Source organism: Mauremys reevesii, linkage group 25 (genome assembly GCF_016161935.1).
Source record: "Mauremys reevesii isolate NIE-2019 linkage group 25, ASM1616193v1, whole genome shotgun sequence".
Lineage (NCBI taxonomy): Eukaryota > Metazoa > Chordata > Testudines > Geoemydidae > Mauremys > Mauremys reevesii.
Window position 1 is genome coordinate 11558168 of NC_052647.1, and position 16185 is coordinate 11574352.

The following is a 16185-nucleotide window of genomic DNA, read 5'->3' on the forward strand; positions in this document are numbered from 1 at the left end:
GCTCTGCCTTTACTCTCATTTACTCTCGACGACACCCCTGGGGTGACCGGAAATCAGGATTTCTGGGTTCTCGTCTTAGCTCTGATCGGCACGTGGTTAAAGCAACAGACTGGGGGATCCTCAGCTCTGCTGCGCGGTGGCCGGTCATTGGCCTCTCCTCCTTGCCTGCGCCCCTTGTTTAGCAAAGACACTAAACAAACCGCCCACCTGCCTTCCGGCGCTAGCTCTGGGGGACGTGCGCCCCGAAGAGCCACCCAGGCGATGCTGCAAACTTTCGGAAACTCTGACTGGGGGCTTGTTCCGGTGTCTCGGCAGCTGGTTTCAGGGCTGTGTGTGTGTGTGTGTGTCCTGTACAGCTTGCTCAGCGAGTGTACAGCCGAGCACTTCCTGCTTCAGCACAGGCTCTTTCCTGTTCACTTGCTGCCGGCGGCTTTGTCCACATTCCCGCTCCCCAATGGATGGCGAGGGCTGGGCGGCCACCGGGCCCCAGCAACAGGCAGCAGGGACCGTGTGAGCCCCTGGCATGTGGTCTGATTTTGCCACCGCTTCCTTTCCCGTCAGTTTCTCGGTTCCTTTTTCCACTGAAACTCGGCCGCAGACTCCAACTTTAAGCCAAGTATGTGACTGGGGTTGCAAAGTACCTTGTGGAGGGGATTGTGGGACAATGTTGGCTGAGGGGTAAGGATGGGGATGGAGCGGGGGGTATTGGGTTAAGGTGATGGGGCCCAGCTGTTCCCAGATCCAGATGTGTATGTGGGGGGGGGGCTCTGCATTTCCTCCCCCACCCCCCGGGCAGGGAGGGCTGCAATGGAAGGGGAGTCTCAAAGGGTGGTCCGCGAAAGCTCTCTCTGGGTGTCCATTTGTTTGGTTCGTGCTACGGAGTGTGTGGAGAGGAGGTCAGCAGGGGAGAAGCAGCACAAAGAGCAGCTTGACACCAGCTCTACTGAGTCCAAGAATCAGGACTCCTGGATTAAATTCCCAGCTCCGGGAGTGGAGTTTGGGCTCATGGTTCGAGGAGCGGTGGCTGGGAGCCAAGATGCTAGGGGTTTTACCCCTGGCATGAGAAGGGAAGTGGTGTCTAGTCGTTGGGGCTGGGACTGCTCGGAATCAGGATTCCTGGTTTCCATGCCCAGCTCTGGGAGGGGAGCTGGAGTTAGAATTACTGGGTTCTATCCCTGGATCTGGGGGGGAGTGGGATCTGGTGGTTAGAGCAAGCAGGGAGGGCTGGAAGTCAGGTGTCTGGTCCTATTCCCAGATCTGGGAGGGGAGCTGGCATTAGTGGTTTGAGGCGCAGCATTTCTGTATTTTAGTGGTTTGAGGTGCCGAATTTCTGCATTTTACCCCTGGCTCAAGGAGGGGAGTGGGATCTAGTGGTTAGATCTGGGGGGGGCGGGGGCTGGAAACCAGGGTAATAAAGACCATGACAACTGAAGTCAAGGTTAGTTTTTGCTCCGAGACCAGATTGCTCCAAACGCTGAGCAGGATTCCAAGCCACCGGCTGGGACATTTCTGCGGGTAAGGAGAGCATCCAAGGGGGAAATCCTGGCCGAGCCAATGGGCATTGTGCCCAAGAAAGTTACAACCTTCCAGCTTCAGGGCTGGAGCCCATTAGGGGTCAGGAAGGACCTTTCCTATGGGCCGGTGATCCCCTCCCTGCGGGGTTCTGGAGCAGCAGGTGCCAGGCACCGTTGGGGTGGGCTCCGGATAGATGGACCTGGGTGCTGATCCAGTCCGGCCTTTCCTATGTGCTGTCTGTGCATGCGAGCAAACTGAGGCCATGACGAAGTGCAGCTGGAGCTCCATTTCGTCACCACGTCACCGGTTTCCCGTCAGACTCCCCCATTTCTTGTTGTTTTTTTTATGTTTTGTTCTGCACTTTTATTTACTATTTTTTTAGCTTTCGACATTTAGATCTCACCTCTGTGTTACAGCTTCAGCCTGCCACCCATCACCGTGGACTCTGGGCACCTCCCACGTTAAACCCACGGCAATAGCATGGCCCGAGCGGGTTTCATGGTGCCTCCAGCCCTTCCCCTTTCTGTGGGGTCAAATCTCTGCCTGGGGTCTAGTTTGTGGCAGTTCCTTTGGTTGTTGGTGGCCTTGATTTTTATTCATTTCCTTTAGTTGTTGGTGGCAGTTTTAGGACCTTTTGTCTCCTCTGGTATTTCCTTCCCCACGATAAGACTATGGATGGCCAGGGAGCCTGTGCCCCCAGAGATGCTGATGAACCGAGAGGGGAAAACACTGATTTGTTTTAAAACAACAAGGAGTCCGGTGGCACCTTAAAGACTAACTTTAAGGTGCCACCGGACTTCTTGTTGTTTTTGTGGATACTGATTTGTTTATTTCATTAGTGCCTATTTAACTCAAATGCCCGAGGAGCAGTTAGGAGCAAAACTATGTGGGTTAAACCCTGCAATTCATAGAATCATAGAATATCAGGGTTGGAAGGGACCTCAGGAGGTCATCTAATCCAACCCCCTGCTCAAAGCAGGACCAACCCCCAACTAAATCATCCCAGCCAGGGCTTTGTCAAGCCTGACCTTAAAAACCTCTAAGGAAGGAGATTCCCCACCTCCCTAGGGAACCCATTCCAGTGCTTCCCCACCCTCCTAGTGAAAAAGTTTTTCCTAATATCCAACCTGAACCTCCCCCACTGCAACTTGAGACCATTGCTCCTTGTTCTGTCATCTGCCACCACTGAGAACAGCCGAGCTCCATCCTCTTTGGAACCCCCTTTCAGGTAGTTGAAAGCAGCTATCAAATCCCCCCTCATTCTTCTCTTCTGCAGACTAAACAATCCCAGTTCCCTCAGCCTCTCCTCATAAGTCATGTGCTCCAGCCCCCTAATCATTTCTGTTGCTCTCCGCTGGACTCTTTCCAATTTTTCCACATCCCTCTTGTAGTGTGGGGCCCAAAACTGGACACAGTACTCCAGATGAGGCCTCACTGATGCCGAATAAAGGGGAATGATCACGTCCCTCAATCTGCTGGCAATGCCCCTACTTATACAGCCCAAAATGCCGTTAGCCTTTTGGCAACAAGGGCACACTGCTGACTCATATCCAGCTTCTCGTCCACTGTAACCCCCAGGTCCTTTTCTGCAGAACTGCTGCCCAGCCATTCGGTCCCTAGTCCGTAGCAGTGCATGGGATTCTTCCGTCCTAAGTGCAGGACTCTGCACTTGTCCTTGTTGAACCGCATCAGGTTTCTTTTGGCCCAATCCTCTAATTTGTCTAGGTCCCCCTGTATCCTGCCCCTACCCTCCAGCGTATCTACCACTCCTCCCAGTTTAGTGTCATCTGAAGACTTGCTGAGGGTGCCTCCAGATCATTAATTAAAATATTGAACAAAACCAGCCCCAGGACTGACCCTTGGGACACTCCACTTGAAACCAGCTGCCAACTAGACATGGAGCCATTGATCACTGCCCGTTGAGCCCGACGATCTAGCCAGCTTTCTATCCACCTCTTAGTCCATTCACCCAGCCCATATTTCTTTAACTTGCCAGCAAGAATACTGTGGGAGACCGTATCAAAAGCTTTGCTAGAGTCAAGGAATAACACGTTCACTGCTTTCCCCTCATCCACAGAGCCAGTTATCTCCTCATAGAAGGCAATTAGGTTAGTCAATTAAACAATAACAATCAGTAATGACTCCCTAGCTCTTACCTGGTGCTTTTCATCCTAATTAACATGGCCCACGTTAAATGGATGAAAACCGGGTTACGTGACAGTTCTCAAAGGTAAGTGAGGAATGAGCATCGAGCTGGTCTGTTTCCAGTGGAGTCCAGCTGGGATTAGCTCTTGGCTCGTCTATCTAGCAGCCCAAGGTCTAACAAGAGCCAATGGCCAGAAGCTGGAGCTAGACAGACTGGCAGGAAGGCGTTGTCATTTTTTAACAGCGAGGGGGGTTGATCACTGGAACAACTTACCCAGGGTCGTGGTGGCTTCTCCATGGCGGACAAGTTTTCCGTCAGGACTGGATGTGTTTCTAAAGGCTCTGCTCTGGGAGTTACTATGGGGGATGTTATCTGGCCTCTGTTAGCCAGACCAGATGACCACAATGGTCCCTTCCGGCCTTGGGCTCTATGACTCAGAAACACAGGATCGCCAGCCCGCTTTCACAGATGGGGACCCTGTCAATGAAAGGCAGAGAGAGCTCCCAGGAGACCCCCGGCAAAACCAGAGGGGGCCAGATCTGCTGCGCTAAGGTGGTGACGCCCTTGCTCCTTGCTCGCCAGGTTGCTGACCAGCTCCCTGTGCTCCCCATGCGGGGCTGGCGCCATGAGGAAGAGATGGAGGGGAGCGTGGCTCCTGCTGCTGGCACTGGAGACCTTTGGGTTTCAGGAAGGTGAGAGCTCAATTTCAATGTCCCAGCACACCCAGGTCCTGGTTCTGATTTCGTCTACACTGGGGTAAATCAGGAGTGACTCCTAAAGAGTCTCTTGCCACGCACGGATGGAAAGCCAGTCCGGGGGCTGTCAGGATCAGACCCCTGCTCTGCCTGAGGCTCAGTCCCAGGTCCCGTACCCACCAGGCTGCAACAGCCCCGCCCCTGCTCCCGGCAGCACAGTCCCCCACATTGGGCTCAGCATTGACTGAAGGGAGTGAGCCCCCCTGCTCTCTGCAGCACAGGACCCCATGCACCGCACCGGGGTCAGCACTGTCAGAGGGGAGAGAGCCCCCCCGGCCCACCCCCTGCTGCTCCCTGACTTTCCCATCCAGCAGGCCCGGCTCTGCTCAGCGTCAGCAGCTGGCAAGCCAGTGAAAGAGGATCTAGGTTACCCCCACGGGCAGACAGCCTCTCCCTCCCACTGGCCACACCACAGCGGATCACTGGCGCCCTGTGGTTTATAACCGTTTGACTGGGTGACACCCATGTGGTGGGGAGGACAATGACAGAGGCTCCTGCCATCATGGGCGGGCCGGAGATGCAGCTGCTGCAGACAGACAGAGGAAGGCTCCGGAAACGCCCCCGGCCTGGCCCCGCTCCCCTCGAGAGGGGGACAGAGCCCTGGGCCTGCTGCGCTCAGCAGGAAGAGCTGAGCTGGGTTACGGCAGGGGATGGGGCATCTTAACGGAGACGAGTGACAGCCCAGCCCTCTGCAAGTCGGTGCTCAGGAGAGGGGCTCAGGACTCCTGGGTTCTATTCCCACCTCTGCGGGAGAGCGGGAGCTAGTGGTTAGACAGGGGGCACTGGCAGTCAGGACTCCTGGGTTCCATTCCCAGCTCTGGGGGAGAGCGGGAGCTAGTGGTTAGATGGGGGCGCTGGGAACCAGGACTCCTGGGTTCTATTCCTGGCTCTGTGGCGGAGAGCGGGAGCTAGTGGTTAGACAGGGGGGCACTGGGAGTCAGGACTCCTGGGTTCCATTCCCAGCTCTGGGGGAGAGCGGGAACTAGTGGGTAGATGGGGCGGGGGCACTGGGAGTCAGGACTCCTGGGTTCTATTCCCAGCTCTAGGGGGAGAGCGGGAGCTAGTGGTTAGACAGAGGGGCACTGGGAGCCAGGACTCCTGGGTTCTATTCCTGGCTCTGTGGGGGAGAGCGGGAGCTAGTGGTTAGATGGGGGGCACTGGGAGTCAGGACTCCTGGGTTCTATTCCCGGCTCTGGGGGGAGAGCGGGAGCTGGTGGTTAGATGGGGGGCACTGGGAATCAGGACTCCTGGGTTCTATTCCCGGCTCAGGGGGGAGAGCGGGAGCTGGTGGTTAGATGGGGGGCACTGGGAGTCAGGACTCCTGGGTTCCATTCCCAGCTCTGGGGGGAGAGCGGGAGCTGGTGGTTAGATGGGGGGCACTGGGAGTCAGGACTCCTGGGTTCTATTCCCGGCTCTGGGGGGAGAGCGGGAGCTGGTGGGTAGATGGGGGCAGGGGCGGCTCTACCGTTTTGGCCGCCCCAAGCAGTCATGCGCGGGAGGCGCCCCGGAGCCGCGGGAGCAGCGGGCCTCCCGCGGGCATGACTGCAGAGGGAGCGCTGGTCCCGCGCGGCTCGGCTGGACCTCCCGCAGCTGCGGTCCGGCGGCTCCGCTTGTACTGCCGCAGTCATGCCTGCGGGAGGTCCAGCCGAGCCGCGGGACGAGCGCCCCCTCCGCAGTCATGCCTGCGGCAGGTCCGGTCGTCCCGGGCAGGGGACGGGCCGGCAGCGGCAGGATGAGCTGGGGCCCCAGCCTTTTGCCGCCCCCTAGATTTTGCCGCCCTAGGCACCAGCTTGTTTTGCTGGTGCCTAGAGCCGCCCCTGGATGGGGGGCACTGGGAATCAGGACTCCTGGGTTCCGTTCCCAGCTCTAGGGGGAGAGCGGGAGCTAGTGGGTAGATGGGGGGCACTGGGAATCAGGACTCCTGGGTTCCGTTCCCGGCTCTGGGCAGGGTAGGAGAAGGGTCTAGGAGGCAGTTGCTGGGTGTGACCCAGCAGTTAGGCCCTGGGGCCAGTCCCGCTCAGGCTGGATGGACGCGTCCAGTCCCCCGACAGCTGCAGGTTGACGTGTGCTTGGGTGCAGGTGACCCAGAGGAACCCACGGGGCTGGAGTGTTACCAGATGGGCCCCAGCGGGGGCATGAATTGCACGTGGCCCAGCAGGACCGGCCCTGAGGCTAACACCACCTACACCCTCCACTACCAGAGCCTGAAGTTGTGAGTACAACCCCCTGCCGGGGGGGAGGGAGCCCAGGACCCCCCCACTGCTCAGCCAGCCTCAGGTGCCCAGAACAGCTCCTCAGCTTTACCCCCAGCTCGGGGAGGGGAGGGGAGTGGGGTGCAGTGGCTAGAGCATGAGCTGGGAGCCAGGACTCCTGGGTTCTATTCCCAGCCCAGGGAGGGGTGGGGGGTCTCCAGATTAGAGCAGTGGGAGATCCGGGAACCAGGACTCCTGGGCTGCCTTCCTAGCTCAGCCCTGGCGTATGTGCCGACTCATCGGTTTATTCCCTGGGTTCATCTGCCAGCAAACGCAACCAGACGCGGAGTTCCCAGGCCCCCGCCGGACAGAGCTGGGTGGTGATTGGAAGAAGCAGCCTGACGCACAATGAGAACTATGCCGTGTGGGTGGAGGCTGGTGACGGGACCCGGGTCACACCAAGGCTAACTCTGACCCCACACGAGATAGGTAACCCACAAGCAGCCCAGCTCCTCCCCTGCCCCTAGGAGCGAATGGGGGGGGGGAGGCTGTTGGGCCCCATTAGGAATTTGTTTTGATTTCATCTAGATGATTTCCATTTCAAATCCTCTAGACCTCGACCAGCTGTTTCACCGACAGTGTGTGAGGCTGGGAGCCAGGAGTCCTGGGTTCTATTCCCAGTTGTGGGAAGGGAGGGGGGTCTAGTGGTTAGAGCAGGTGGGGCTGGGAACCAGGACTGCTGGGTTCTATCCCAATTGCAGGAAGGGAGTGTGTCCCAGTGGTTAGGCCTGGGAGGCAGGGCTTTTGGGTCCTACTTTCCCTTTATCCACTGTGTTGGTTCCAGTGAAGCCGGATCCCCCTGTACTGAGCCTAGTGGACGTGACCCCTGAGGTCACGGTGACCTGGACAAACCCCCACTGGCCTCAGCATTTCTCCCTGGATCTGGCCTGCCAACTTCGCTACCGGGTGTCTGGGACCCCCAACTGGACCAGGGTGAGTCTGCGTGGCAGGATTGCAAAATGTGGGGGGGGGGAAGGGGGTTTGAGAGACAGGGCTTCCTCTGGAATAGCAGCCTACTACTGCTGCTAGATAACAGAGCTCCTCCTTCAGCTCAAGTAATGGAGGGCTGCATTCTGGTGCTACAGAGTCCTGGGTTCAAATCCTGCTCACAACATAGCAGGGCCTGTTACATCTTCTGCTGACTGGGGGCAGCTGTAGAGCGACAGGTGCTGATTCCCAGTTACGCTCAGGCCCATCTACCCCTTAAACTGGGATGCCCTGGCCGCTGCAGAATTCCTGCTGCATCGGAGGCTCGCTGGCGAGGGTGGAGCCGGCGTACAGGCCAGAGGTCACCATGTCAGCCACTGAGTCTTAATCAGCTGGGCTGAACAGCTCAGGGGAGCATTAGATCCCGCTCCCCTCCCAGAGCTGGGGACAGAACCTAGGAGTCCTGACTCCCAGCCCCTCTGCTCTAACCACTGGACCCCTCTCCCCTGCGAGATGGGCCCATCTCTCTGTGTGCCGTTCTCCCTGCCAGGTTCATGAGGAGGATGTTGAGCCCAACAGCTACGAGTTCTCCAGCCTGGAGCCTTTCACGGCCTATGAGGTGCAGGCTCGCTGTATCCCCGAGGACCGGAAGGGCTTCTGGAGCGAATGGAGCCCGTCCCAGACCTTCCAGACCCCCGAGGCTGGTACGCATGGGCCTCAGCTCGCCAGAGCGAAACGCCTGCCCTGCGGAGGAGGGTCACACGCGGTGTAGTCAGTCAGGACTCCGGGGTTCCGTCCCCAGCCCTGGGGAGGGAGGGGGATTTAGTGGCTGGAGCAGGGGGCTGGGAGTCAGGACTCCGGGGTTCCGTCCCCAGCCCTGGGGCAGGAGTAGGGTCCAGTGGCTGGAGCAGGGGGCTGGGAGTCAGGACTCCGGGGTTCCGTCCCCAGCCCTGGGGAGGGAGGGGGATTTAGTGGCTGGAGCAGGGGGCTGGAAGTCAGGACTCCGGGGTTCCGTTCCCAGCCCTGGGGCGGGAAGGGGGGGGTCCAGTGGCTGGAGCAGGGGGCTGGGAGTCAGGACTCCGGGGTTCCGTGCCCAGCCCTGGGGCTGGTGTTGGGTCCAGTGGCTGGAGCAGGGGGCTGGGAGTCAGGACTCCGGGGTTCCGTTCCCAGCCCTGGGGCGGGAGGGGGGTCCAGTGGCTGGAGCAGGGGGCTGGGAGTCAGGACTCCGGGGTTCCGTTCCCAGCCCTGGAAAAGGTCTCCCGACAATGCTAAATGCAGAGGCCTGTCCTGCCCCGGGCAGTCAGGGGAACACCCCTCTTGGGAAAGGGTCCCAGTGCTTTCCTGGCTCCGGAGAACTCCTGTCGTGCCCTGTACACCCCCCCGCCCGCCCTGGAGGGACCCCAGTTTCTTCTCTGTTACCCTTAGCCCCGCTGGGCCTGGTGGACGTGTGGCGAGTGACCAGCCCCCCTGAGTCCGGAGAGCCCAGCCTGCTGCTGCTGTGGAAGGTGAGACCTGCCCGGGCCCATCACAGCAGGCCCCTGTGCTTAGCTCACTGCAGGCAGGAAACAAAGGGGTTGGTGCCGGAGGTCCCAGCCGATTGGATAAGCTCCGCTGTCACATGACTAGGGGCGTGCACCCTGGTGCCCTGGCCAAATTCTGATTGGCTTTCCCTCCCGGACACGCCCGTTGCCTCCACTTCCTGTCCTAAACCGATGAACCGTGTGTCCGTGCAGCTGCTAAGCAGTGGCCACGTTCCACCCCAGAGGTGGCTGCATTGCAGGGGTGGCTAGGATGACCAGATGTCCCGATTTTATAGGGACAGTCCTGATTTTTGGGGTCTTTTTCTTATATAGGCTCCTATTACCGCCCCCCCCCCGCCTGTCCCGATTTTTCACGTTTGCTGTCTGGTCACGCTAGGGGTGGCCCAGGTTATTCCCAGGCACTTGGGGGCCTAGCGATGGCAAGCACAAGGGGTGGCCCCATCTGGAGGGCGGGGTGGGGGGGTGGGGGATGGGATACTCATCCATTTGCATTAACCCTTCGCTGGATTCCCGACCAGCCGCTCCATTCTAAAGCGGCCAGGGGAGTCATTCGCAGCTACAGCCTGGCTTTCCGGAACGGCAGCGACAGCCCCGCCAGCCTGGAGTCCCCCTGCTGCAGCGTGAGCCTCCCCTCCGGCACCACCCGTGTCTGGATCTCGGCAAACAACCCCGTCGGGCGGACGCAGCCTGCCAACCTCAGTTTGGAGCGGCAGGGTACGGCCACGCGGGGGTCTGGGCCAGCCTGGCCGCATCGGGACCCGTGGCCCAGTCCCTGCCCACTGAGCCAGACTGTCCCCTGCCACAAGGTCAGATGGGAGCTGGGGCCCCTGGCACGGAGTCCCTGGGCGCTGCTCTGGAGCTGCTCCCCACCAAGCCAGGCAGGACTCTGGGGAGCCTCTTCTCCCTCGGAGCAGCCTGTCTGCAGGGCAAGGAGCTCCCACGGCTTCACCTCCTGGGTCTCTCCTGGGAGCATTCAGCATCCTCTGCCCCTCCGTGTGCTTCCCCCAGCGAGTCCGCCCAGGCGGGGTCCTGGGGGGGCCACCAGGTCCTGCCCCCCCACTGCGCAGTCAGACATGACTCTCAGCCAGCCAGTAACACAGAGGTTTATTAGATGACAGGGACGGGTCTAAACCAGAGCTTGTAGATACAGAGAATGGGACCCCTCAGCCGGGTCCATCCTGGGGGGCAGCGAGCCAGACCCCTCTGTCTGCCCTCACTCCTCGTCCCCAGCCAGCCCCAAACTGAAACCCCCTCCAGCCCCTCCTCTCTGGGCTGTCTCTCTTTCAGGAGGCCACCTGATCTCTTTGTTCTCCCCCACCTTTAGCAGCCCCTTGCAGGGGGGAAGGGCCCGGGACATTAGTTGCCAGGACACAGAGGGTCGGCCAGAAACTGAGCTCCCCCCCCCCCCAGTATTCAGAGGAAACATTAAGCACAGTCCCACTTCGTCACAGCCCCCTAGTGGGGAAAAGCCCTGTGCCCCATTTCCTGCCCCCACCCCCGAAGCCAGCCAGTCCTCCCACCCTGGGCTGAATCAGGGCTGGTCCCTTAGAGGAGAAAGGCCCCGAATCCCATCCTGCAGCATCCCTAACCTGGCGAGGGGGGACCCAGAGCACGACGGCCCTCGCCCAGTGATGGATCCTGTGCCTTCCCCCAGATCTGCCTGCGCCGGCAGGGCTCCAGGTTGCAGCCGTGCAGGGGCAGGGTCTCCGCGTTACCTGGGAGCCCAGCACGGACCCTCTGGAAGGGGAGCCCACGGAGTACCTGGTGGAGTGGGCCGAGGAGTGCAGCAGCTCAAAGGCGGCATCCCTGGACTGGGTGCGCAGGCCGGCTGGCACCCACAGTGCCCTGCTGACAGGTACGGGGGGAGCCTGGCTACAGAGGCCCCTGCATGCCACAGCATGGGGCCAGGGGGCTGCTTCACCCTGCCCCACGCCTGACACTCTGCTGGGAAAACTCAGAGCCTGAGCAACTGCCAGGCCCTTTGCACGTGTGAGTGAGGGCTAGTGTTTAGAGTGGGGGGGGGGGGTTGGGAGTCAGGAGTCCTGGGCCCTATCCTGGGCCCATGCACAAAAAATGCTGTGTGCCTCAGTTTCCCCATTTGTAAGATGAGCCTCGGAACCCTGCTGCACCGAGGACGGGGAGGGGAGGCCAGAGCTGTGGGGTGCCCGAGAAGGGCAGGGAATTTCCACTTTGTGCTCCTAAGCCAGCGACCGCTCAGATTGGCAGCTCCCCCTGGGACCTGACCCTGTCTCCCTTCGCTCCCCCGCCCCAGGTGACTTCAGACCCCGGGTGCCGTATCAGGTCCGCGTGTACGGGCTGTACCCCGGGGGCTTTGGTGCATCGGCCCCTGTCCGAGCCTACACCCAGGAAGGAGGTAGGTGCGTAGCCCCCGTCCCACCTTGATTGGCTGGGCGCTAAGGAAGGGGGGATGGGTAGTGCTGGCTGTCACTCACAGCCCATCCCCTCTCCTCTCTCCCCAGTGCCATCAGCAGGGCCCCAGGGCCTGCAGGATCATAGCATCTCCAAGGAGGCGTCTGTCATCTCTTGGGAGGCGATCCCCCTGGCGCAGCGCAACGGGCACATCACTCACTACTCCCTCTACCTCGCCACGCCCACGGGGAGCCCGCAGACCTACCAGCCCAGTAAGTGCCACCCCGTGGGGACGGGGTCCCTCCCCATGGATCCGGGGTGCTGTGGGAACAGGCAACACCCCAGCCGCGTGGGCCTGGTGGGAGCTGAGCTGATATCTCAGGGGCGGCAGCAGCTGGAGTTGGACCTGGGGGTCTCCGAGCTAAAGGGGTCGCTCCCTCTGCCAGCAGCAGTAGTGAGACTTTTATCCTCTATGTAGGCTGGCCACTAGAGGGGGTGCTAGTGAAGACAGGAGCCGAGCCAAGTCTTGGGAGTGGAGAAGGGGCATTTGCCTCAGATAGGAAGGGCAGCTGTCCCTTCCCCTGCGGGGCTGGGGGCAATGGGAACATGGAGACCTCAGGCCTCCCAGCTCACGCGTCTCTCATCCCCTGTGCAGTCGCTGCTACAGAGACAAGCTACAACCTCTCGGGTCTGGAGCCCGGCACCTCCTACCAGCTCTGGATGACGGGCTCCACCTCGGCTGGGGAAGGAAACGCCAGCTCCATCCACCTCTTCCACACGCCAGGTGAGGGATAAGCAGGGTCCGGCGGGTCGGTGCTGGGACGGGAGTCCCTTTGCAGGGACCGGGGTGCTTTCCCCACACACTCCATGCTGGCCCGGCATGGGGCGAGGGGCTGCTGTGCTGCTGTGCTGCAGGATGTGGGCTCGTCAGCAACACTCAGGGGATCAGCTGCAGTGTCCCAGCCAAACTCCACCTCAGGTGGTTTCAGTTCAGCCTCCCGTGCAGTTGCAACCAGATGCGGGATTCTCCTTCACCTCACGTGTGCAGCAAGCTGTGTGGCTCTTTGTCACCTGCCGCGCCTCACCCCAGAGGCAGGAGTATCTCAGCGCTGGGTTACGGATCCCTGTGTAAACAGCTGCCATGCCCCACCCCAGAGGTGGCTGCATCTCAGTGCTGGCAGAGCAATCCCCATGCACTGGTGCTGTGTGCCAGCCACACAGCTGTGTGTGTCGTGTTCCACCCCAGAGGTGGCTGCATCTCAGCACTGGCAGAGCTGCACTGGTGCTGTGTGTCATGTTCCACCCCAGAGGTAGCTGCCTTTTGGGATTGTCAGAGGAAAGGATCCAGGAGGTTACTGTAGCCTTGTCCTTTCCTGCTGGGCCTTCCTCTCACCCTATGCCCCTGTAACGTGGCTGGGGGAGGGCAGAGGGCTGCATTGCTCAGCTCCTGTTGCAGAGTGGTGCCGTGTTAGGGCTGGGTGGACCCTGCCCTCTCTGGGCCGCGTGGGGCTCTCCCCCCAGCTGGGGGGCAGGTAAGGATTGAGGGACAGAGTCACTCAGGCTTTCTCCCAACCCTGCTCCCTCTCCCTGCAGATTCCCGCTGGGAGGCTGTCCTGGCTTCCCTCCTGGCAGTGGGATTCCTCCTTTTCGTCGCCTGTGTCCTGGGAGCTGTCCTGCATGTGCAGTAAGAATGCCAGGCAGTCGGTGAGGGAGGGGAGCGGGCCCCCACGCAGGGTGCTAGGTCATCATGGACGGTGCTTTTAAGCCGGAGGGAGCCCATGCCGTGCCGTGCTCTGTCCCGCTCAGTGGTGGCTGGGGCACGCAGACAGAGCCAGGCAACCAGTGAAAAATGCAGAGCCAGCGGCGCCAGCACGTCGGGCAAATCTGGGTCTGGTTGCCAAGCTGCACATCACAAATGCAAAAAAACCCACCCAAATTAAATGTCCATTTTTTCCCTGCTCTGAGCAGCTTTGGGTTTGGAAACGTCCTTCCGCGTCGGTTTGGCAAACGCAGGAACGTTCCCGGGATGCACGAAAGGCAATTGCAAGGGTTCGATTCGCCCCAAATGATGCTTTCCCACCCAGAATGGGGGGGCGGGGTCTGGCCTTTGCCATTAGCTGAAACTGTTGAAAAAAACGTCAGGTTTGGTTCCACACAAAATCAAAACGTTTTGGGTTTGGTTTTTTTTTGGAATTGCCAGAGAGCCGAAAACGCCAGAGCAAGGTGGCTAATCCTGCTCTAGCATTAGCTACCGGAGCCGGCTTGGCTATAGACGCCCTCCAGCTTCTAGATCCAGTGGCTCTGGGTTCAATCCCAACTGCCCACAACCCCCCCTGCCCCCCAGCAGTGGATGGACACACGCCCAGCACCAAGGGGGACTGGGGTCCTTAACCCCCTCTCTTCTGTAGTATCTGAGCCCCTGGGATCGAACAAGCCAGAGCCACAGAGTGTGGGCTGAGATCCACCAAACTCGTTTCACGCACCAGGCTGTTCCGCCAGCTCCCAGTCTGGGGCGGGTGGGGCAATGAGGGAGCTAGTGAGACGGGGACTACATTGAAATGGGGTGCCTGGGAGAGCGACGGGGGACGGCATCTCTGGTGGGTCTAATTTACGCAAACGAGGCACTCCTTGGATCTCGCTGTTTGCAAACGAGACGTTGCATATTTATCGTGTGTGCACATCAAGGCGTGCCATGATTCGCGTAACACCTCGCAGGGGCTGGCCCCACTCAGCCAGGCAGTCGCTGTACCACGTTGCTGCCCCCCCGCCCCGCTTTCACCCTGGTGTTAAAAAAAAACACCTTCCTCTCCCTCGCGCCCACAGGCTGCTGGACCTGTGCCAGAAGGTGCTGCCCAGCTGGTGCTGGGAGAAGGTCCCGGATGCCACCCACAGCAGGATTACGCTGTACGAGATGGACAGGGTGAGATGGGTGGCCCGGGCTAGGGTGCGTGACCCACCCTCGTCCTATGCAGCGGGGCCAAGGAGGCAGATCGGACGAGCCAGGCCTGGACAATCAGGGGTTGGGAAATGGGGTCTAGTGGTTAGAGCAGGGGGGGGGTGGGGAGCCAGGACACCTGGGTTCTATCCACAGTTCTGGGAGGGCAGTGGGGTCTAGTGGTTAGAGCAGGGGGGCTGGGAGCCAGGACTCCTGGGTTCTCTCCCCACCTCTGGGAGGGCAGTGGGGCCTAGTGGTTAGAATGGGGGGGGGGGCAGGGAGTCAGGACTCCTGGGTTCCATGCCCAGCTTTGGCAGGGAGCTCCTTGTCACTAGGGAGTGAGATGGCTGCTCTCATCCTCTGTTTCCTCCAGGATCCCCACAGCTACAGGGGGCCTTTGGTGCAGGACCCGGACGCAGAGGAGCCCCCCATCACCGAGCTCGATATTGCGGAGCCAGCAGACCACGTGAACCAAGGCTACTCAACTCTGCCCCAGCTGGAGTCTCCTGTGCCTGCCCAGCCCCACGGCGATGACTGGACCGGGAGCGAGCCCAGGCGAGAGGAGCTGGGGCCAAGCAGCCCCCCCCGGGAGGAGGCGTGGGGACAGCAAGCCCCGGTCACCTCTGGCTATGAGAAACATTTCATGCCCACCCTGGAGGAGGTGCTGGGACTGGCCTGAGGGACGCGGCTGGGCGAGAACCACCAGCCCCAGCCAGCACTGCCCCAGGCGCTGCGGGAGACCCAGCCGGGCCCACCTGGCTCGAGGGGCCCAAGGCTGGGACATGGGGTCTTTCCCCTGTAGGAGGCGCCGGCTCCAAGCTCAGGTGGGGGCAGGGAATGGGACGCGGAGACCTTCCCCTGTCAGTGGTGCTGGCTCTGCAGTGAGCGAACTGGTGGACTGTTTGCTGGTATAATGGGTCCCTCCGAGACAACCACCCCAGCAGGCTGCCTTAGCAGACAGGCCAAAGACTGAGTGGCCCATGGAGACCGAGTGCCTCTCCGGACTCCCAGCCCCCTCTGCTCTAACCACTAGACACACTACTCCTCTCCCAGAGCTGGGGAGAGAACCCAGGAGTCCTGACTCCCAGACCCCTTGCTCCAACCACTAGACACCACCCTCCTCCCAGCGTCTGACAGACCCCAGACCCTGCCCATCTAATCACCAGCAGCCCATCACCCTGGTATCAGGGCCACCTTAGTTTCCCTCCTCCCTAGGCCAGCCCTCTCCCCATACTCTGGTCCTGCTGTAGCCCGGAGCTCCATAACATGCCGCTGTACTGTATTTTTTACCTGTAGACATGTTTTTAACCTTGGCTCCCTGCCTCTCATTGCCACAAGCAAAGCAGCGGCTTTCCTGTCGGGACCCCAAAGGGTCTGGGCAGGGCAGGCGCACCTGTGACCCGCTGCCTCCCGCCTGGCGTTCAGCAAGCGCCAAGCTCACCGCAGGAGCGCCGCAGCAGCCGGCCTGCAGAGCTGGAGAGCCAGTGCTGGGGGGCTGTTGGGGGGCTGCATTGTGGGTGGAAGAGTCAGCCGGTGGGGCGAGCGAGAGCCTGGAACCCGAGTGCTGAGGGGGTAAGTGATCTGGAGGTGACGTCCCTGCAGGGCGGACTGGGAAATTGTGATTCACTGGGACCCTGGGGAGCCTGGTTGGACCAGCTGGGCTCTCCTGACCACTGGACTGGCCAGCAAGAGAGACTGGGTTCACTTTAGAGTGGACCGAGGGAACTTGGTCCTGCCACAGCGC

General features: G+C 60.5%; 1 protein-coding gene across 3 annotated transcripts; it reads left to right on the forward strand.

Annotated features, from left to right (window-relative positions):
* Positions 1-254: 254 nt before the first annotated feature.
* IL27RA (interleukin 27 receptor subunit alpha) lies at positions 255-15754 on the forward strand. Of its 3 annotated transcripts, none has more exons than XM_039514428.1 (15): positions 255-616; positions 4244-4353; positions 6496-6628; positions 6937-7097; positions 7453-7601; positions 8146-8299; positions 9021-9100; positions 9655-9850; positions 10791-10991; positions 11409-11510; positions 11617-11778; positions 12162-12290; positions 13100-13190; positions 14330-14426; positions 14815-15754. In XM_039514428.1, exons 2-15 carry the CDS (start codon positions 4287-4289, stop codon positions 15118-15120), a joined length of 2028 nt encoding a protein of 675 aa, XP_039370362.1. In that variant the 5' UTR covers positions 255-616; positions 4244-4286; the 3' UTR covers positions 15121-15754. The 3 variants fall into 3 exon arrangements, with proteins under 3 accessions (XP_039370362.1, XP_039370361.1, XP_039370360.1); XM_039514426.1 differs by lacking the exon at positions 255-616 and adding an exon at positions 692-1515; XM_039514427.1 differs by lacking the exons at positions 255-616; positions 11409-11510 and adding an exon at positions 690-1515.
* The last annotated feature ends 431 nt before the right edge of the window (positions 15755-16185 follow it).